We start from the raw sequence: 21,693 nt of genomic DNA on the forward strand, positions 1-21,693 counted from the left end.
TTAACAGAGTTTTGTCAAGAGAACACACTGGTCATAGCGAACACCCTTTTCCAACAACCTAAGAGGCGACTCTACACATGGACATCACCAGATGGGCAACACCGAAATCAGATTGACTATATAATTTGCAGTCAAAGATGGAGAAGCTCTATCCAGTCAGTAAAAACAAGACCTGGAGCTGACTGTGGTTCAGATCATGAGCTACTCATTGCAAAATTCAGACTTAAACTGAAGAAAATTGGGAAAACCACGAGGCCATTCAGGTTTGACCTAGATCGCATCCCTGATGAATATACAGTAGAGGTGAAGAATAGATTCAAGGGTCTGGATTTGATAGATAGAGTGCCTGAAGAACTATGGACAGAGGTTCGTGACATCGTACAGGAGGCAGCAATCACCACCATACCAAAGAAAAAGAAATGCAAGAAAGCAAAATGGCTTTCTGATGAGGCTTTACAAATAGCAGAGGAAAGAAGGAAAGCGAAAGGCAAAGGCGAAAAGGAAAGATTTACCCAACTGAACGCAGATTTCCAGAGAACAGCAAGGAGAGATAAGGAGGCCTTCCTGAATGAACAGTGCAAAGTAATAGAAGAAAACAATAGAATGGGAAGGACTAGAGATCTCTTCAAGAAAATTGGAGAAATCAAGGGAGCGTTCCATGCAAAGCTGGCCATGATAAAGGACAAAAACGGTAGGGACCTAACAGAAGCAGAAGAGATTAGGAAAAGATGGCAAGAATACACAGAAGAACTATACAAGAAAGACCTCAATGTCCTTGACAAACACGACGGTATAATCACTGACCTTGAGCCAGACATCCTGGAATGTGAAGTTAAATGGGCCTTAGAAAGCATTGCTAACAACAAAGCTAGTGGAGGTGATGGTATTCCAGCTGAGCTATTCAAAGTCTTAGAAGATGATGCTGTTAAAGTGCTGCACTCCATTTGCCAGCAAATTTGGAAAACGCAACAGTGGCCACAGGATTGGAAAAGATCAGTATACATTCCAATCCCAAAGAAGGGCAATGCCAAGGAATGTTCAAACTATCGCACAATTGCACTCATATCACACGCTAGCAAGGTCATGCTCAAGATCCTACAAGCTAGGCTTCAACAGTACGTGGATAGAGAACTACCAGAAGTACAAGCTGGGTTTCGAAGAGGTAGAGGAACTAGAGATCAAATTGCCAACATTCGCTGGATTATGGAGAAAGCAAGAGAGTACCAGAAAAATATCTACTTCTGCTTCATTGACTATGCTAAAGCTTTTGACTGTGTGGATCACAACAAACTATGGCAGGTCCTTAAAGAGATGGGAGTACCAGACCACCTCACATGTCTCTTGAGAAACCTGTATAAGGGCCAAGAAGCGACAGTTAGAACCGGATACGGAACAACTGATTGGTTCAGCATAGGAAAAGGAGTACGACAAGGATGTATACTGTCACCTTGCTTATTTAATATATATGCAGAGTACATCATGCGAAATGCTGGCCTGGATGAATCACAAGCGGGAATTAAGATTGCTGGGGAAAAGATCAACAACCTCAGATATGCAGATGATACCACTCTAATGGCTGAAAGTGAAAAGGATCTAAAGAGCCTCTTGCTCAGAGTAAAAGAGGAGAGCGCAAAAGTGGGCTTGAAGCTCAACATCAAAAAAACTAAGATCATGGCATCCGGCCCCATCACTCCTTGGCAAATAGAAGGGGAAGTCGTGGAAGTAGTGACAGACTTCACGTTCCTGGGATCCCAGATCACCGCAGACTGTGACTGCAGCCATGAAATTAAAAGACGCCTGCTCCTTGGGAGGAAAGCGATGGCGAACCTAAACAGCATGATAAAAAGTAGAGACATCACCCTGCCAACAAAAGTCCGCATGGTCAAAGCAATGGTATTCCCAGTAGTCATGTATGGCTGCGAGAGCTGGACTATAAGGAAGGCCGAGCGCCGAAGAATAGATTCTTTTGAACTATGGTGCTGGAGGAGACTCTTGAGAGTCCCTTGGACTGCAAGAAGAACAAATCAGTCAATCCTCAAAGAAATCAACCCTGACTGTTCCCTGGAAGGCCAGATAATGAAACTGAAGCTCAAATACTTTGGCCACCAAATGAGAAGGGAGCACTCACTGGAGAAGACCCTGATGCTTGGAAAGATTGAAGGTCAAAGAAGACGGGGACGGCAAAGGATGAGATGGTTAGACAGTGTCATCGATGCAACGAACATGAAGTTGAGCCAACTTCAGAGGACGGCAGAAGACCGGAAGGCCTGGAGAGAGCTTGTCCATGGGGTCGCGAAGAGTCGGACTCGACTGTGCGACTGAACAACAACAACAAAAGCTGTTTTGGGCTGAGGTAGGCACGAGCAGTTTACTAGATAAATAGTAGGCTTGGTACAACAGATTCTTCAGTTTGCCAGACTTCTGCTGGACAAGACAGAGGGAGTGCCTCCTGAGTCTCCTGGGCATGAATCTTAAAATCTTTCCTGCCAGAGTGCCACTTTTTGGCATTTCTTCCAGCATGCCTGCATCCTTACCATATTTCCCATCCGGCCCAAGTTCATAGGCATACATGGGAGAGTCATCAGTAACAGGTACGCCATCCTGCTGCAGCTGGGCCAGTGAATGCACATCCAACTGCGTCCCTGAACTCGCCTCCTGTCGTTTTGAAGCTTTGTGCTGCACATGTGGAAAAGTGGGAAAGACAGCTTAAGTGCATTCACGTCATCATCACTGTCCACAGAGTTGCAGTGTATCTGCCTGTTCCACAAGGAATCAAGCATGTAGATTCCAGAGAATCTCATTCTCAGCTCTTCCTCCTATCTTTCCCCTTTAATTTAAACTTGTAGAGAAGTTGCCCCTGTTCATTGTCCTCGCACAGATTTGTCTAGCGGCTGCGGACAGCCCTATGATGGAAACACACACCCCCTCCCCATTCAGCAGACATTCAAAGAGCAGGCCCCGGAGCAAAGGAAAGTAACTAAATCGTTAGAGAAATCTAGTTCATTATTAAAATGCTGAGTAAGGGCCCAATATCCTCACGTAGTTTTGGTTACTGAGCATGAGACAGATTGATTACATTCTCAATTAATTAGTTTTCTATATTTTATGTTTCTGTCTTTTCTCTCACCCTTGCCCAAGATCTGTTAATTAACCCCCCCTGTAGGCAAACTTTTCATGGTCACGGTGTGGTGACTCCCTTATCTCTTTTTCAAGCTGTAGAAGGACTGTTTTCCTTTATGTCCATTCGAAGTGTTCTGTAAACAGGGGGTGGAGTCGATTATGTTGGAGAATGGGATTTAGACTGTCCTTTGAGTTACCGGAGCCTGTCCTCCTTGCTTTGTATTTTCCTATAAAGGATGAGATTTGTATCTGCTCAGGATGCCAGCCTGTTGGTAAACTCGAACGAGCTGGTATCAAAATGAATTAATTCTTAAATAAAACTGCCTAATTTGCTAGCAGAAAAGTCTTGAAGTGAGTTTTTCCTCTCCCAGGCTGACCTCAGTAAAAAGGAGGGATTTTCATTAGGTTTAAAGGGAAAATCCCCGAAAATGGATCATATTTATTTGGAATGCTAAATTTGGTTTACTTTAGGACAGAATTTAGATTTTGGATTTTAAGGACAGCATTTGAACTCACTTATGGATCTGGGACCATTATAGCAGAAAGAGGGCCTTCTTCAGGGAAGATGTTATAATCTCCTTAAGTGGCCACTTGAAGGACAGCGGTCAGAGGCAATGGAGTGTAAGGCACACTAAGGAAACTCAGAAAACAGGAAAGGTTTTTCTCTTACTTCAGCATCCTCCTGAGCCAGCTGGTCCAGAGCAGCAGTGTCCAACTGGACCCCCTTTTCTTCAAGCATCAAGCCGATAAGGTCCAGTGGGAATCCTAAGTTTCTGTAAAGACCCCAAGCGACTTCCACTGTGGACAGGAATATAAAGCCATGCAAGAAAAATTCAGAATGCTTCATGGAGACTCTATGATTATATAGCAGGATCCTTATTACATCTTCACTAGTAAGACTCCTGAAGGTGGCAGCTGAATAAAAATACCCTGCTAGTCGATTAAAATGCTAAACAGATGGCAGGGAGGTTTTATTCTCTTGGGAGACGACAGCTTGTAGAGCCTAAAGTAAAATGATTTTAGCAGTGGGGGGGCAAACTCTTTGGGAGGTGTGCCGTAGATCCAAAAAGGGCTGTTCTAGTACCCACAACAACACAGGTAGGCAGGCTAGTCCTAAGCAGAGTCACATCCTTCTAAGCCTATGGGCCTTGAAGTCAATATATGTTTATTTCCATGGTTTTCTCTGTTCTTTCCAGCCTTAAGGTCAGGGCAACTCAAAGAAAGAGATCCCAAAGCCAGGAATAAACTTCTGGTTCTAGGACTCTCTTCTGGCCATCAGGGGGGGGGGGGGGGACTTGCCTGGGAAGACTTTGGACTGATCCATCTGCTGGAGTGTTCTGGTTATAATGCGACGCCCTCGCAAGAGACAGGACAGAAATGCATTCTCATTTTCATTGATGACATTCATAACCTGCAGGGAGAACAGGGCCAGGTTCAGGAATCTCCTCGCAGCAGGAAGGGAAGGGCAACAGATTCAAAAGTAGGCAATACAATGCATCTATAGATTTCACAAGAAACTGCACAGGCTTTGTAGGAAGGGGAGATAAGGGGGTGCCTCTTCTTCTGTTTGTTCATAAAACAAAGAAGAAATAAGCTTTAAGTTAAAGAAAAATGAAGACTCGTCCCTTTGCCTCAAGTTCCTGAGGAAAATACCAGCTATGGTCATAGAGAGCAAGCCCCCTGGGTCCTTTTGCTAGACCCCAGCCCATCACACATACCTATGACATAAGCAGGTGGAAAGAGCCAGTGGGGCATAGTGGTTACAAATGCTGGACTAGTATCTGGAAAACCTGGGTTCAAATCCCTACATGTTCCATGGAAGCTTGCTGGGTGAACTAGGGCTAGTCACACCATCTCAGCCTAACCTACCTAACAGGGTTGTTGTGAGGATAAAATGGAGAGGAGGAAGAGGATGTAAGCCGCCTTGGGTCCCATTTGGGAAGAAAGGCAGTGTACAAATGTAAATAAAATATAAAAAGATAGGGGGTAAAGTGAGCAATGCACATTCCTTGCCCCCTTCTTTTAGAATCCTTTATTTATTTATTCAATTTATAGCCCACTCTCCCCTGTAAGACAGGGCTCAGAATGGGTAACGTCATTAATGAAAACATTTTATACAGATTTTAAACATTAATAGTTCCCAATACAGTAAATACAATAACATAAAACCAATCCAGTACAATCAATGCAGATTCAATCAGCAAATATAGCTAATGGTTGGCATAAAATCCAGGAGGAAATGAAAATTTTAATTTATCTAATCTAAGGAGAGGAGAGGGGAAAGGGAAGGAAAGAAAAGGAGGCCAAATCTGAGGTGGAAAACCGTCAGTGCCCTCAACCATATGCCTGGTGGAACGACTCTGTTCTTCAGGCTCTGTGGAAATGTATCAGGTCCCGCAAGGCCCGGATCTCACTAGGTAAGGTAACAGTAAGGTAGGAGAGTTTGGAACAGCTGCAAGAAATTCATACTGGAAATTCACTGAATGAATTGAGTATGAGGGGGGAACTCATCATGGGAACAGCAGGGAGCAACAGATCAGAAATTAAGTGCAGGAAGATTCAAGATCAACGAGCTGTAGCAGAGCTAGGCAGGGAGGAAGACGTCTGGAATGCAGCTGTGTTCACTGTGTCTGGCAATAACCTGAGTTTAGTTGCTTACAGGAATATTAGAATTCCCGAGACTAGCTTGAACTGTAGAAGCAAAAAAGTAGCTATATTCTGGGACAGAAATCTTGTGTATCGATACTGCTCTGGGTTTTAAGTGCATCTGATCAGCACAGGGAATGATCAGTTTCATTAGGCACAGCCATTTGTGGCACAGAAGCAACCTACGTGGCCTGCCTTCAAATTGGAGAGGGGCATAACTAACATAACCTGCTCAATGTATGACATTAATACTAACAGTTACCTCTCTTCCATTAGTGTGAAACAGGCACAGCAAACTCTTCCCCAATCCTTCTTTTCCCACAGTAACCGGATAGCTGGTCTGCTGATGGGTCAACAGAATAAACTACCAAGGAAGTCAAAAGAGGCCTCCTCCTCCTCCTCCCAGCACCTTGGAACAACTATGTATTTATTCAGCATACTTATACCCCACCCTGCTCCTCACAAGGACTCAAGGCAGCTTTAGAAAACAAACAAACTAAAAACACTATAAATTGCAGAAGGGAATAATTCCACAATAAGAGATAAAGCAAAAACGAAACCAGCCTCCCTGCTTTTCGGTTCTCCCCAAAAGCCCTTCTGAACAGTTCAGCTTTGCAGCTCTTCCCACAACCAAGAGGGCAGGTGCCTTCCTGACCATCTGTTAGAGGTGTGTGGACGGCAATCACAGCAGAGGCCAAGAAGAGGCTGTGAGGGAATCTAACCAGTCTGTGCATGGAAAGACTTTGCCTGGAGCTGCCGTATTGGCTCTTGTGGGGAGATAATGTGCTTCAGCTAGGAGGGCTCCAGGTTGTGACGACTGTAAGAATCAGAACTTTGCACTGTATCCAGAAGCAAAGAGGCAGCCGATGTAATTTCTTCTAAAAAGGCATAGTGGGGTGGATTCCTACTGTCCTCCAAGGAGCCTTCCTCCAACCTAAGAAGCTCCTCCTCCAAGGGAAAAGCCACTTAAGGCTCCTTAGGCTGGGGAAAAGCTTCAGACTTTACTCAGTGATAGAACAGGAATGGAAGGATCCATCCCATGTACAGAATGACTAGTCCCAGCTCATAAACCGTTAGACGCAGCTCTCACGCCAGCTGCTCCAGCTGCTTACCCTGTCCATCTCCCTCTTCAGGTCTGGGTAGGCATCTCCCTGCAAAGGTGGAGTCATAGGTCAGATACATCACTGTGCAGATCTGCTCCCACAACACAAACATACATCTCATTTCTACTATGGAACAATTTTGCTCCTTAAAATATTTTTTAAAATGTGGGGTTATGTCACACAATTGTTTTGGAGGAACAGGACAGAAAAGAAGAAGAGTTTTTGCTTGGATATACACAGCACAGCTTTTCTTCCCAAGACTCCTGTTCTGGATCTCCCTCCACCATACCTCTCTTGTAAGTACCACTCTAAAGATCTCCACTGGTTTGAATGTGACATCTGACGGGCAGAATAAGACAACTGTCACGCCAATCAGTGTTTCTCCTCTTAAGGGAAGGAGTCATCTATTCGATTGCCTTCTCAAGGATGCTTTAGTTCTCACTTAATCCACCTTCTTTTAGTGGCACTCACAGCACCTTCAACAACTGCTAGAAAGATAACACTAGGAAAATACTTTTCCCACATACTAGGATTTTTTTCTTCCTAAAAGCAGTAACAACTCCCCCCCCCGCCCCCCGACTGTGTTGTTCACCAATACATCTGTAGCACAGGTCAGGACTGACTCCCTAAGCAGCTTTCTCCCCTGTGTGAAGCAAGGGAACAGAAAGGCAACCACATACCATATTCATCATATCTGGCACAGAGATGTTCATTTTGTTATAGAAAGCAACCATTTAAGCTATCAAAAATGCTATCATTTAAACATTAACAAGTGCACAATTTATCCAGCCTGCTTACATATTCCTGTTCTGCTACTGGGTTTGTTAAGCAAAGTGAATGTGTTTACAGTCTCTGGAGTCAGTCTTGTGTGCAGACGATTAACAGTAAAGCTAGCAATGGAAAAAGCATGTTCTGCAAGCACAAATGATACTGGCCTGCACGGGTAACTCTTTGCCAGTTTTCCAAGCCTTAGAAAGCATTTAACTGTTTACAGTAATATATAAATAGAAATGAATCCTTATCATAAATATTTGACATTCCTAATCTGGCCATCCAGTATCACTACACATGGACTCCTGGTCAAAGTACTAAAACAGGGAAACCATTACAACATTCAGTTCTATACAACAGTCTAGCGATACATAATTTCTACATTACCAGAATCTCTACCACAACAGGAACCAAACTGGCCAGGAACCCAGGTGGAGCCTGGAGAACTTCAGAGCAAAATCGCACAGCCCTGCGCAAGATCTGGCGCAGTACAAGCCTGCAAGCAAGAAAAGCCATTCACAGTCAGCTGTGCTGCACCCCTTGGTGCTATTTCACCATTCCCAACATCTTCATAAAACGCATCAATACAGTTCCTTCAGCATGTGCCCTATCACCTTCCTACTAATGGACCTGAGATTCCCCTGGCACCACCAGTGTTCAGCTTCCTGCATGCACTTGTCACAACCAGTCTGCCCTTCTCTCTCACTTCTATACCCAGTTTCCTAACCATCTAAAAACCATAGTTCCTATGCCTATCCTAAGCGTCTCGTTTGTCCCTTTAGAATACCTTTAAATATCCTTCACCCTCAAAATAACCCCAGGAAGGCCTCATTCTGCACCAACTCAGACTCTTTAAGATCAGTGGCCTCTCTGTCCCAACCGCCCCTTGTTACCGTGCAGCTTCCTTACTCGGCACCAGACATGCCTGGATAAACACCATCGGCAATGCACACAGACAGAGCGCGCACGTGATCTGCCACCACTCTGTAAGCCATATCCACACCTCCAGCGTCTGCCTCCCCAACCAAACCCTGGTATCGGGGCTTGCCACAACCCTGAAAGAGAAATTCAGAAATATTTTAGGAAACCCTGAAAGACAGAGCCATGCTGAAAAGTCTGCAGCCATGAATACTGCACAGAGTTTCTTCAAAGGCCGCCCCCAAACAGCATCACTTTTCCTAAACCTTTTCTGTTCAAGGTTATTCAAACATTGTTTTCAGACTAACCCCTTTTTTCTCAAACTAAAGCACAGGTCATTATGTAGATCCTCTTTGCTAATAAATCTGTTAAAGCCTGCCTGGCTGTCCCTTTTTTCGTTCCTTCCTCATCATACAGAGCTCTACGTATCTCTTTGAAATCAACACTGAGGCTCTAACCATGGACATCTCTCCCTAAGATAGCTGGGAAAGTGACAGAAAACTCCTTTGCAGCAACAGGACTGCCATGGTGCCACTCCTGCCATCTCTCTCAGCTTCTGATGGCTGTGCTTTTACAGTCAGGGAGCACTTCCATTCCCTCAGTTTTAAAGGGCCAGCTGCAATAGGGGAAAAGAAGTGCTGGCAGGCTACTGTAGCAACAGTGCCACAGAACTCACCCTCTCTGTCTCTAAGAAGGAGTACCTCACCTAGGTTTAAAGAGACAGAAGGACTCTATCTGGCAAAGACTGCTCCATCTCCCTTATCTGCTGAGGCCCAGATGAGTGTCCACTGCTTCTCTGACACCTAGAGATCTTGCCTGACTTTGCAGGAGAAGTGGCAAAGGAGTCAAAATATGCCACGCCACCTGCCCCCCGCCTTGGTGCCCAGCTAACATTCCTGCAAGAGAGTCAGCCAGCGGAGGTCAGGCATCTCCTTAGAGCCCAGATAACGCCTTCACACAAGGCCAAGCCAATAAGAACCAATGTGTATTCTTCTCAGCCAAACAATAACAAAAATATGGTGGTGAAGACACTGCTATTTGTCTGCTTACCCAGAAGCAACAGTTACTCTTCTCTGGTAAATAGCTGGCAATGCTTTTCATCTCCCTCTCAGAGAAAATATCAACCCATGACACCACCTGTAGCATATTCAGAGTGCTTACGGTACAATCTGGAAACTTCTACATGAGCTTTACATGTCAGCCCACTGAAATCTCACCTTGTGGATGGCGTCCAGAAGAGGGGTGAAGAGATCTGTGTCATAATTGGACCGCTTGCTCTGCAGAACCGTCAACAACCTTTCCAAGCCCATTCCTGTGTCCACGTGACGCTGGGGCAGCTGACGCAGACTTCCATCAGCTTCTCTGGCAACACACCAGTCATCAACCAAGAAACAGACAAAAACAAACAAACAGGCAGATAAGAGCCAGAAGCCAAAGGCTCACCTCACTAAGCTCAATGTCTGGATGGAAAGCAAACGGAGACAGGGGAAAGTGTGAAGGAAACAAGAGAAGAGTAGCAGATGCATTAAAAAGAAGGCTCCAACAGAGGAGAGAATGAGGAGCAAAGGAGAGAACAATGAGAAGTGGTGTCAGAAAGTTTGCCCTACAGATTACAGGCTTCTGGAAAAACCAATAAAAAATGTTCAGTCGGCATGGGCACCTCCCCTTAAGTGAGGCCTGAGCACAACCGCAGGACCCGAGCAATCCGACCACTCCATACCTGTTAAACTGCACGAAAACCAAGTTCCAGATCTCCACCACGTCAGGGTTGCCCTGATTCACCAGTGCTGCCACATTCCTGCTACCACCCACGTGATCATAATGGATCTCTGTGCAGGGCCCACAGGGACCAGTCTCCCCCATCTCCCAGAAGTTGTCTTTCAATTGAAAAGGAAGCACATGGTGACGAGGAACGCTGAAAAGGAAAAGAGGACAGTGCTGGGACAAGTATCCACACTCTCCTTTTTCTCAAAATGAGGGAAATTCTCTCCAGCATCCTAAGTCGTCATCCTCTATGAGCAACTACAACACCACTGTTGACTTGGAGTGGCTGTGCTCCATCTCCATACCACAGCTTTTACCACTGAAGGCTGATAAACAAGAAAAAGATGCTGCAGACTATGCATAGCACCTGTCTCATAGCTGAAACTTGGCCAATAGCTGGGCCTGGTTGCAGATAACTTTTTTTTCCAATAAGTGTTTTTTATTTTGAACAATATATACAACAGTACATTCATAACATATATCGACGCTATGAAATAATCAACTTTTTCAACCCTTAAGAGCCCTTTTAAAAATATAACAGATCTTTGTAATAAGAGTTGTTTGGAATCACTTCTTCTTCTGCTAGATAGTTCACCACTGGGAACCAAGTTGCTTGAAAACTTTTTTGGTGAGAGACAATTTTACCATATATAAAGTGCTCCCAAAGTTTGTTTTGCCAACATTGGAGAGTAGGTTGATTTTTGTTCTTCCAATACTGGGCTATAGTTATGCGTGCAATAGCTAATAATGTTGCTATTAATGTTCTAGTGACTTTTCTTTCACAGGTATCTGGGATGACATCCAACAAGACCGTTTCAGGTAGAAAAGGTAAGTTGATTCCCGTGATTTTGTGAATTTGTTGTACAATTTGTGTCCAGAACTGTTGTGATGAGGGACAGGACCACCAACAGTGTATAAAATCTCCAGTCTTCCCACATTTTTTCCAGCAGAGTTTGTTTATTTTTGGATCAATTTTATTTAGCTGTGCAGGTGTTAGGTACCAGCGATGAAGGACTTTAAAGAAATTAAGTTTAATACAAACATTGTACAAATAAAAGGGGAAATCCATTCACCCTCAGGGCAGGGCTAACTCTCAAAAATGTAAAGTTCTGTGTTCAGAACACACACTCTGTGCATAAATTATTTAAACTGCAGTATTTAAGTTCTCTGTATCAGAATACCTTGGCGAGGGGCTGGAGAAATGGGAAGCCAGGAGGGAACAAGGAGCTATGTAGGGTACGGATCCCCAATGGCTGTTCGCTGGAAACAGTGCAATCCTATCCAGTTTACACCCACTGACCTGAATGGATTTAAAAGGTTGCAACTCTGCTTAGGACTGCACTGCAAGTCTTTAATGAATTAATTAATTTAATTTATACCCCATCTTTCTCCCCAGAGCAACTTACATCATTCTCCTCTTCTCCATTTTATCAAACTAACACTACTTCGCAAATTTTCAAGCTCTTCTCCTGTAAAAGCTAGAAACTTTCTTAAATGAGATTTAAAGGAGATTTAAAAGAGAATACATAGACCGTGGAATAGAAATACAAACAGTTCCATACAGTGTGTCTGCCTATACATTTTTTCTTGCATGCTTTTCTCTTTTACTTACCCCAAACTTAGCCATATTTCCCTGCACTCTTCATCTGCATTTAGTCCAAGTTTTGCATCGCCTCCAAAATAGGTAACGTAGAGACGGTCCTTTGGGATCTCATAGATCTGCGTGAGGAGCTCCCATGCCATGCTGCATGCCTCCTCCTGAACAGGAAATGGGGGAGGGGTGGGAAAAAGCAAGCAAATCTTAGATGCAAAAGAAACTGCCTCGTTGCAGGGGAGGGGAGGGGGATGCATTGGATAACTTTTGTTTATCTCATAATTAAAGGACAATGTGGGAGACAGTGTGGGACCGGGGAGGCCTGGATTTATGCCCCTACTTAGACATCCTGCTCCTTTGGTAACCTGTCTTTCAGCCTAATCTACCTTACAGAGTTACCATGGTGATAAAATCACTTGTACTCTTCGGAGGAAAAACCAGGTTGGTTTGTTTGTTTTAAAAAAACCCAAATAAATAATACCATTAACAGCAGCAGAAGAAACTGCCATCAAGTCACAACTGACTCACAGAAACCTCATCCACTGGGCATTCCGGGCAAGAGACCAGCAGAGGTGGGTTTTGGTTTGCCATTGGCCTTCCTCCATGAGGCAGCCTCAGTCTTCCTTGGTGGGCTCCCATCCAAATGCTGACAAGAGGCCAGCCCTGCTTAGCTCCCAAGCTCTGACAAACCGTCAGCTAAGCTGGGCTGTTTGGGCTGCTATTCACAACAGAGGAAGAACTCAAATGATTCTCTCCTTCACAAATATCTCAGTTAAACATTAAAAAAGGACGGCCTCATCAAACCAAATTTCCACATAACAGCACGAACAAAATTAGAAACTACAGCACATCGTCTACAACAGTGGTGGCGAACCTATGGCACGGGTGCCAGAGGTGGCACTCTGTGGGCACACGTGCCATCGCCCCTGCCAGGCCCATACCATCATTAAAGTGTCGAATTCTCTGCCAAATAATTTTAAGTAAATGAAAGCATTTGGGATTGCTTTCCTTACTTTGTTTGGATCATCTTAATGTATGAGTTGTTTTTTCTAAAGTAAAACCTCAGTATTCAGGTTAAATTGCCGTGTTGGCACTTTGCGATAAATAAGTGGGTTTTGGGTCGCAGTTTGGGCACTCGGTCTCTAAAAGGTTCGCCATCACTTGTCTACAAGCACCACATTTCAGCCTATGCTACAGAAAATGGATGCTTATTTTCCCGCCCTTCCAACCCCTATGACTGCTTTCTAAGGACCAATTCAAATATTCAGAAACTATCTATGATATTATACTCCTGGGTCCGGACCATTTCAGACAGTCAGACAGGGATCTATCATATTTGGCTGCATATACAAAGCACCCTATATGTGGAAGGGTAACCAACCAGGGAGAAACAACTAAGCTAAAATTATTTGCTCTTGCATGCTAATTTCCAACACAAAAGAAATTCTTTACATGGGGAGGTATTCAAGCAGGCAGTCGCCTATCTCAATCTGGTCTAGTTTAAGAAGGGCTTGACCACATTTCATTTCTGCACATCTGAACTGACTGAGTCAATGGTTTAGGACAAAGGCTATCGAAAAGAAACCCTAGGGTATGAAACGTAAGCTCGTCTCTATGGTAGCACAAACAGAATGACCCAGCGTCATCTCGGAGAAAGCATATTTTGATACCTTACTTTGAAATAGTCTCCAAAGGACCAGTTCCCCAGCATTTCAAAGAACGTGTGATGATAAACATCTCGGCCCACATCTTCCAAATCATTGTGCTTCCCACCTGCACGCACACACTTCTGGCTGTTCACTACCCGCCGATAACGTGTCAGTTCACTCCGGGGATCCGCTGTGCCCAGGAAAATGGGTTTGAACTGTAAAATTTAAAAGGAACACTCAGTTTCACATTCAACAGGGGTCTGGTGAGGACTGTAGTACTGCCCAGTATAGAACAGTATTATAGCAATCATCTTGATCTGAACAGGGGATGAGTAAGGAGTGGGTGTTGTGAGAGCCTAAATCTGTAGACAAAAAATTTAAAATCTGTACATCGCCTAGAGCCCCACCATCATGGGGATTAGGCGATGAATAAAAGTAATGTAATAAATAAACTAAATGAAACCTGTAGCTTATTTTGTTCTGCTTTGGATAATTAAAGTGTCTTGGTTCACTGGATGGTGCTTTGAACATTAAAATTGATGCTGGCAGAAGTTTAAAGCAAACCTTTCTATCACCCAGCATCTGGTTAACCCCCAATTACCACCAGTCGGCTGAAGTACTATCTTGTACAGAGGCATTCTCAAAGGATGCCTCTATTCTCCCAAGCAGTTAGCACGACTGGTAACGGTGGTGGTGGAAAGTGCTGCCCAGTTGCAGCTGACTTATGGTGAGACCCCGCAGGGTTGCTTGCCCTCGCCTGCCTCTGTGTAGCCATGCTGGACTTCCTTGGTGGTCTCCCATTCAAGTATGAACCAGGGCTGACCCTGCTTAGCTTCCAAGATCCGACAAGACTGGGCTAGGCTGGGCTATCCAGGTCAGGGCATTGGCAGTGTTATAGGCCTTCTTATTTGTACTTATATACGACAGGGTTAATCTGTGCTGGACTCAGATTTTTAACAGCCACAGAGAATGGACAATGTGAAAAATCTATATAAATAAATACAAATATGACTTACTCCAAGTCCTGACTAGAGCCATAATGTTACCATTGCAGCCAATCATGATCACAATGGCTGGTTGCCCATGACCCAGTGTTCGCTGACTCCAAGACAGGATTTGCAGCTGCAGGGGTTGGTTTCCTGTTCTCACCAGGCTACAGTGGGTTGTGTCTTAGCTCTGTGGTGGTGTATGTGCTTTGTGGCTCAAAAATGATGGTCACAGTCACAGAACAGACCACAAAAAGAAGAAACCGGTCTGGTGTATGTGCTTTGCCTGCACATGGTCCTATGTACAGCCCCCAGTATCTCCACCTAGAATTCTAGGCAGCAAGGGCAGGAAAGGCCCTTAATTTCCAATGTCTGTTGTGAGCCCTGTGTTCATATACTATTGTTTGACTATTGCCTACACAAGCTGCTATACACAGGAAAGCAGAACTCTGTATGAACAACACAGCCCCATCTGACATGGGGAGGCTTCAGTGCCACAAAGCCTCAAATTCATAAAGTGTAAATTAGACTAATTTATAACAAGGCTACACCAGATTATATGCATAAATTTTCTTGTGACAAAATTAGAACTGTCTCCAGAATCTTCAGGAAAACACCTTTCCTCATCAATAATCTCTTTTACCATCTTCCAATATTTTTTAGCCTTACTACATAACCACCATAAGTGGAAGTATGTTCCATCGCTATATTTGCATTTCCAACAATTCTTTCCAATTTTCTTATCATATTTATTTAATCTTACCAGGGAAATGTGCCATCTGTAGAACATTTTAATAATGTTCTCTTTAAAGGCACTTGATCTGACCAATTTTACATTTTTCTCCCAGACCTTTTCCCATTGTTGAAAAGTCAAGTTACTTCCTATGTCTCTAGCCCATGCAATCATTGAGGGTTTTACCCATTCGTCTTGCATCTTCCATTAGGCCTTTTTAATAATGTTTTCTTCAGTACCTGTCCATATTTTATCTAGTTCAGTCTGATTTTCATAAAACCCTTTTTTTTGTCAATTGACCATCTTGATAGTAATTGTCTTTTTTCCCACCAAGTCATATGTGTATCTTCATTGTTTAAAATATCTTCTACTCTCACATTCCCGGTTACATCTAAAAAATCTTGATATTTCAATTTTTCATATTTAGTATATAAAGAAGGTTTAACACCTCTTCATATACTAAATATAACCACTAACACCAGAATGTCTTTTATTAAATTTTATTCCGGATACTTTCAAGAAAAATGAAATATATCTAGTGATGCAGATTATCACAGCAGCCAGAATTGTGTATGCTAGTAAGTGGGAAAATGAGGAAATTCCTTCTAGAGAAGAAGTGATCTCTAAGATACTAGATGTGGCGGAGATGGAGAAATTAACTTTTATTTTACAAGAAAAAGTTTATGAAAACTTTGATAAATACTGGTTAAATTTTTATAGATGGTTAAAGGAAAGAAATTAGCTTAAACTAGCGGAATTTAGTTGATTGTATCTGAAATGGATATGAAAGATATATATAAATATATGAAAGCACTTAAATGTTCTGGCAATTAAGTTATGATAGTGGAATGTATATACTGCGTGAAAAGATGGAACCTATCTGCAACCAGATGTTATGTATCAAGATGGAATTTTCTGTGTTGTTGTTTGTTTGTTTTTTCTTTTTTTCTTTTTCTCTTCGTCAATTTGTCAAATATAAATAAAGAAAATGTTGGGGGGAAAAAAGAAAAGGAAAACACCTTTCCATACTTGTCAACAACATGAATGTATGCAACTTTAATGAATCAATTAAATGTTTGAAAGCTAGACAAGCAATTGATTAAAGGTGCATAGGAATGCATTCTTACTTGGAAGTAATCACTATTGGACTCATTGGGACTTCAGAATCAACATATATATTAGCAGGTTGCAAAAGATCATTAATCAATTACTAATTCTTAATATTTAAATAACCTAATTTCCTACATAAACAAATTGTATACACCACTGAGTGAGCCAGAATTTTGAATAAGGTACACTCAAGATACTCTTTAGAGCTCATTTGATACTCTTGACAAAGAAATAGACATTTTTTTAAACCAAGAACCTATTGTAATCGAAAGTGCTGACTGTGACAGTGGAAAGTTGGTGAACAAAGTACAGAAATTCAAGACCCTGCTTATATCCATACATCTCTTTTCCCAGATGACATGATGGCTCATTGGATCACCACAAGCATCTGTCACTTTGCTGCTCCATAAGAACATGCATAAGGAGCTGCGGTGGCTCAAGTGGTTAAGACACTGAACTGCAGGCTGTGGAAGGTCAGTAGTTCAGCGGTTCAAGACCCGGGTGCTGCAAGACGGGGTGAGCTCCTGTCTCTAGTTCCAGCTCCTGCCAACCTAGCAGTTCAAAAGCAAGAAATTGCAAGTAGATAAATGGGGATTCGACTGGCAAGGGAACCTTTACCTTTACAAGAACAGTGATAGTGAAGAAACATGCACCATATTCTCTCATATGGTTGAGACTTTGTTAATAGCACCCCACTGCTTGTAGTCCTTTGGTTATTTTGCTGTCATTGAGTAGCTTTTAAGGGTGTTACAAACAAGACTGTCTGATGGCTGCTTCACGTTATAAAAATTCTTACACAGAAATCTCTTCTTCATAGGAATTAAATGTGCACTCCATCTGTATTTGATCATATATGCCAGTCCACCCTGAGGAAGCGCAGTCAATTTCAGTTTCTTGGCTTGCTTACATGTAGTAAGGTGTGCACAGGACATGTGATGCTCAACAATTTGGATGGCAATTTCTACACAAGAAGAGGTAAACCTCAAGCGACTGCTGAACGTTTATTACAGCAGAATACAAAGCAGATGAACCCTGGTGTATTTCGATTTTAAATCTTCCAGGTTAGGGGTAGAATTCAAGTTTTTGATAGAAGCTTACTAGAGAAAGAACTCTGGGAAAGTACTTTTAAAACCGCCCCTATTAAGATTTTACAATTAAACACACTGAGCTATTTTTAAAAATGCTATCAATAAGCTTCTCCCTCAGCTCGAGAATTGCCTCTTGTGCTTTTGATTTCGGCGCTTTAGCACAGACATTCTGTAAAATACTTATATGAGTTTAGGCACAGCCAGAGGGCATCTCCGTTCAGGAGTGAGCACATGAAAGCGTATAGCATCAGGATCCATAAACCAACATATCCGATACGTATCTGTGAAGGAACCCTTCTACGGCGTCTCTCAACCCCGGCCGGCCGTCTCTTTCTTTTCGAGGTCGTACCTGGTTCATGCCAGCGTTAACGAAGTGCAGACTAGGGTCTCCCCGCGGACGCACAGGGGCGGAGGGCACCACTTGATGCCCATACCGCTCCTGGAAGAATTGGAGGAAAGTCTGTCGTACTCGCGAAGCGGAGAAGGAGGCGATTGAACGAGCGCCGCAGGAGCCACAACGCCAACCGGGAGATACCCGGAGAGCAGACCTCACGGAACCCTTGATGGCTGCCGCCATCTTAGCTACGGGCGGTATTTGGGAAAACACGGATTCAAGATTGCGGAAGAGGTCACCCTGGCCGCAGAGGATGGTGGGATTGTGAAAGGCGCGGTACAAAAGGTGATCCTCCCCCCGCGTGCCGGCGAGACCTAATATTTTTCCCGGGCCACGCCCACTAACAACTTTTAAGTCCTAAATCAGGATTTAAAAAAAAAAGTGACAACACATATTAATAAAATGGAGTGTAAAAAAGGAGACAAAATAAATAAATGCCTAAATGGAGGCAGAAGTAGGTATCAGGGGGATGTACCTTAATGATCGAACTCAAACGGGTTGCATTTGGAAACCAGTAGTCATCGGTGTGGGACCTGTGTTCCGCAGGGTGCAATTCTGTCTCTCCATACTTTCCAATCTATGTAAAGCCCTTAGGACAAATCATTTGTACTTTTGGGGTGGATTGTCATCAATATGCTGATGATACTCAGCTGTATATATTTTTAACTGGATCTCCTGATGATATGGTAAAAAAGGTAAAGGTTCCCTTGCTCGAAAGCCAGTGGAATCCAACTCTAGTGTTGCTGTGCTCCTCTCCATTTCAAAGCCGAAGAGCCAGTGCTGTCTGAAGACATTTCTGTGGTCATGTGGCAGGCATGACTAAACACCAAGGTGCAGGGAACACTGTTACCTTCTCACTGAAGTGGCACCTATTTATCTTCTTGCAATTTCTTGCTTTCGAACTGCTAGGTTGGCAGGAGCTGGAACTAGAGACGGGAGCTCACTCTGTCATGCGGCACTGGGGTCTCAAACTGCTGAACTCCCGACCTTCCACAGCCTGCAGTTCAGCGTCTTAACCACTTGAGCCACTGAATTGCTGCCTAGCCATGGTGATTAGCTGGCTAAAAGTGAACAAATTAAAACTAAACCATGAAAAGACAGAACTAATGCTGGTTGGGAAGGCTGAAGCCTCAAAGGACATTGTTCTTTCTGCTTTTGATGGTGTTTAACTGACCCTTGCGGACTCAGTGAAAAGCCATACTGGATTCAGCTTTAATACTAGAGAAGCAAGTTAATGCACCTCCAAAAAAGGCTTTCTACCAACTCAGCCTAGCCCATAATATCAGGACGGAGTGTAAACTATAGGGGGAGGGGGCAGTGGGGCTCAAGTGTTCCCTGGGATTTCTTGAGGGCAATGCCCCCCACCATGAGGTGCCAGGCAGCATTATGAAGCTGCTGAGGCATAAACTGTGCAGTTTAATCCTCCCCACTTGTACAGCATATTCCAACTCTGCTTTCTTTTCTGGGACTTTGGGAAATTTACTTACTACACATGAGCATCCTTCCATTGCCTTACCTTATTTTCTCCTTGGGACCTTTGGAAGTTCTGCCTAAAGCCCCCACTTTCAACCTGGGGATCATCGAAACGCACAATGTACTGGAAGTTAAGGTAATTTTGGTATTCTTGGACTTGCAGCTTTAGAGAAAAAGAAATAGAGGACGTGGGAACATTTCTGTCATTAGTATGTGTGTTGGGGGCAGAGGGTGAAGAGGCTTGTGGCTTAAATGCTGGAAGTTAAGGTGGTTTTGGTATCCTGAAACTTGAAGCTTTAGAGAAAAAGAAATGGAAGATATGGGAATAGCAACTTTTTTGTCTCTGTGGATCTGTACATGGGGCCAGGGCAGGGGATAAAGCTAGTTCACCAAATATGAAAAGTGAGGCAATTCTGCCAAACAAATGCTCCCATAAGTTCAGGTCGGGGTATCTGAGAAGCCACTATTTGCTGTGGATTTCCGATGGATTCTAAGATGCATTTGGCGATCGTCTTGAGGATCCAGTAAGTGAGAGGTGTGGTTGTTAAAAGAGTGTTGGTCTAAGATTGGGGAGATGAGAGTTCAAGTCCTCACTTAGCCACAAAGCACACTATGGGACCTTGGGCCAGTTACAGCTCAGCCTAAGTTGTGAGGAAAAGAGAGGGAGAGGAAGTATTTCCTTTCATACGTGAATGAAATATTTACTCAAAAAGTCTCAGTGAAGCAGTTCATGACATCTTCCCTCTCACAGAGTCCTCTTCTTTGACTGAGATTCAGGTTAGCCCCATGCCCCTCCCTGGGAAACTGAGAAGTCTGTGCCAATCCGTAAGATAGCCCCATACCTTGGTATGGCTGACTTGGCCAACATCAAGACTAGACTACTGTAATACACTGTACATTGGTCTCTCCTCAAAATAAGCTTGGAAACTTCACGTGGTCCAGAATGCCGTGGCATGGCTATTAGTAGAAGCTAGATGCAGCATCTTCCTCTTGGAAGCACAGCTAAATGTGGTGAGGGGATTTTATGTGTGTCAGTGAAGCTGAGACCAATACCAGAAGGGAACTAAACTCCTAGCAGAGTCACTCAAGGTGGAATGTTCACAACTGTGGCACCAGACTAAGAAGCATCCACACCCTTCGGGGATCAACAGCCACATCAGCACAGTTCCAATGGTGATGGGGGTGGAGGAATCCTCAAAAGGGTAGCCACGGGCAGCAGCAGCAAAGGAAGGTGACCCTGGCGGAGGATCTTCCATAGACGATGGCAGTGCCACTTCAGCTAATCTTGGTTAGCACTGCGCAGAAGAAAGCTATGATAAATCTGACCAACTCTTACCTTGAAAACCCCATGACAAGACAGTCTAAGACAGAAAAGGACACTGTGCTGGAAGATGGAACCTCCAGGTCAGATAGCACTCAAACGTCTCATCTCTCTGGGGAAGAGCTGAGGACAGCTAATACTAGCACTGTTCTTAATGACGCAACTGGACTAAAGCCAAAAAGGACGTTCAGTTGTGGACATGAATGGATGCAAAAGGAAAATTCAAAGCTGTCCAATGCCTATAATAGGAACACAGATCATGAGAAGTATGAATCAAGGTAAGATCAAAACTGTAAAATGAGAAATGGAATGTTTAAACATTGCAGTTCTGGGAGTGAGCAAACTAAAGTATACAACTTTAAGGTTGACAGTGAAGAAACTGAAATTGTTCAAGATTTTCTATTTCTTGGCTCCATCATTAACCAAATGGGAGGCTGCAACCAAGAAATCAGAAGGGGATTGAGACTGGGGAGAGCAGCCATAAGGAGCTAGCAAAGATCCTTAAGTGTAAGGATATGTCACTGGCAAGCAAGATCAAGTTAATTCTTGCCATACTATTCCCCATTACTATGTAATGTGAAAGCTTGACAGTGAAGAAAGTTGATACAAAAAAAGTAGATTCCTTTGAAATGCGGTGTTAGAGTTTTATGGATACCATGGACTGCCAAAAAGACAAATCAGAGGGTTCTAGACCAAACGAAGCCTGAACTCTCCCTAGAAGCTAAAATGACTAAACTGAGGCTATCGTACTTTGGTCATATTATGAGAAGACAAGAGTCCTTGGAAAAGACAATAATGCCAGGAAAAGTTGAAGGCAGCAGAAAAAAGGGAAGACCCAACATGAGATAGATTGAATCAATAAAGGAAGCCATGGCCCTCAGTTTCCATGAATGGCTGTTAACAACAGGACCTTTTGGAGGACATTAATTCATAGGAAAAAATTTAGAGTCCAGTGGCACCTTTAAGACCAACAAAGTTTATCCAAGGTATGAGCTTTCATGCACATGCACACTTTTTCAAATA

The 21,693-nt window shown here is 43.4% G+C and overlaps 2 protein-coding genes across 2 annotated transcripts in view; one reads left to right on the plus strand and one right to left on the minus strand.

Annotated features, from left to right (window-relative positions):
• AARS2 (alanyl-tRNA synthetase 2, mitochondrial) overlaps positions 1–18,059 on the minus strand; it is a 40,538-nt gene extending 22,479 nt beyond the window's left edge. Inside the window, exons 1-11 of the mRNA XM_015416925.1 lie at positions 17,832–18,059; positions 13,592–13,780; positions 11,935–12,080; positions 10,279–10,473; positions 9,776–9,920; positions 8,550–8,695; positions 8,028–8,136; positions 6,879–6,917; positions 4,420–4,531; positions 3,791–3,918; positions 2,535–2,676 (exon numbers count right to left, since the gene is read on the minus strand). Of these exons, the coding sequence (XP_015272411.1) occupies positions 2,535–2,676; positions 3,791–3,918; positions 4,420–4,531; positions 6,879–6,917; positions 8,028–8,136; positions 8,550–8,695; positions 9,776–9,920; positions 10,279–10,473; positions 11,935–12,080; positions 13,592–13,780; positions 17,832–18,059 (1,579 nt within the window). The remainder of the gene's footprint in view (positions 1–2,534; positions 2,677–3,790; positions 3,919–4,419; positions 4,532–6,878; positions 6,918–8,027; positions 8,137–8,549; positions 8,696–9,775; positions 9,921–10,278; positions 10,474–11,934; positions 12,081–13,591; positions 13,781–17,831) is intronic.
• Positions 18,060–20,610: 2,551 nt separating this feature from the next.
• RNF8 (ring finger protein 8, E3 ubiquitin protein ligase) overlaps positions 20,611–21,693 on the plus strand; it is a 32,822-nt gene continuing 31,739 nt past the window's right edge. The window contains exon 1 of the mRNA XM_015416914.1: positions 20,611–20,948. Within this exon, the coding sequence (XP_015272400.1) occupies positions 20,611–20,948 (338 nt within the window). The remainder of the gene's footprint in view (positions 20,949–21,693) is intronic.

The sequence above is a fragment of the Gekko japonicus genome, unplaced genomic scaffold (genome assembly GCF_001447785.1).
Source record: "Gekko japonicus isolate JY-2015 unplaced genomic scaffold, Gekko_japonicus_V1.1 scaffold342, whole genome shotgun sequence".
Taxonomy (NCBI): Eukaryota; Metazoa; Chordata; class Lepidosauria; order Squamata; family Gekkonidae; genus Gekko; species Gekko japonicus.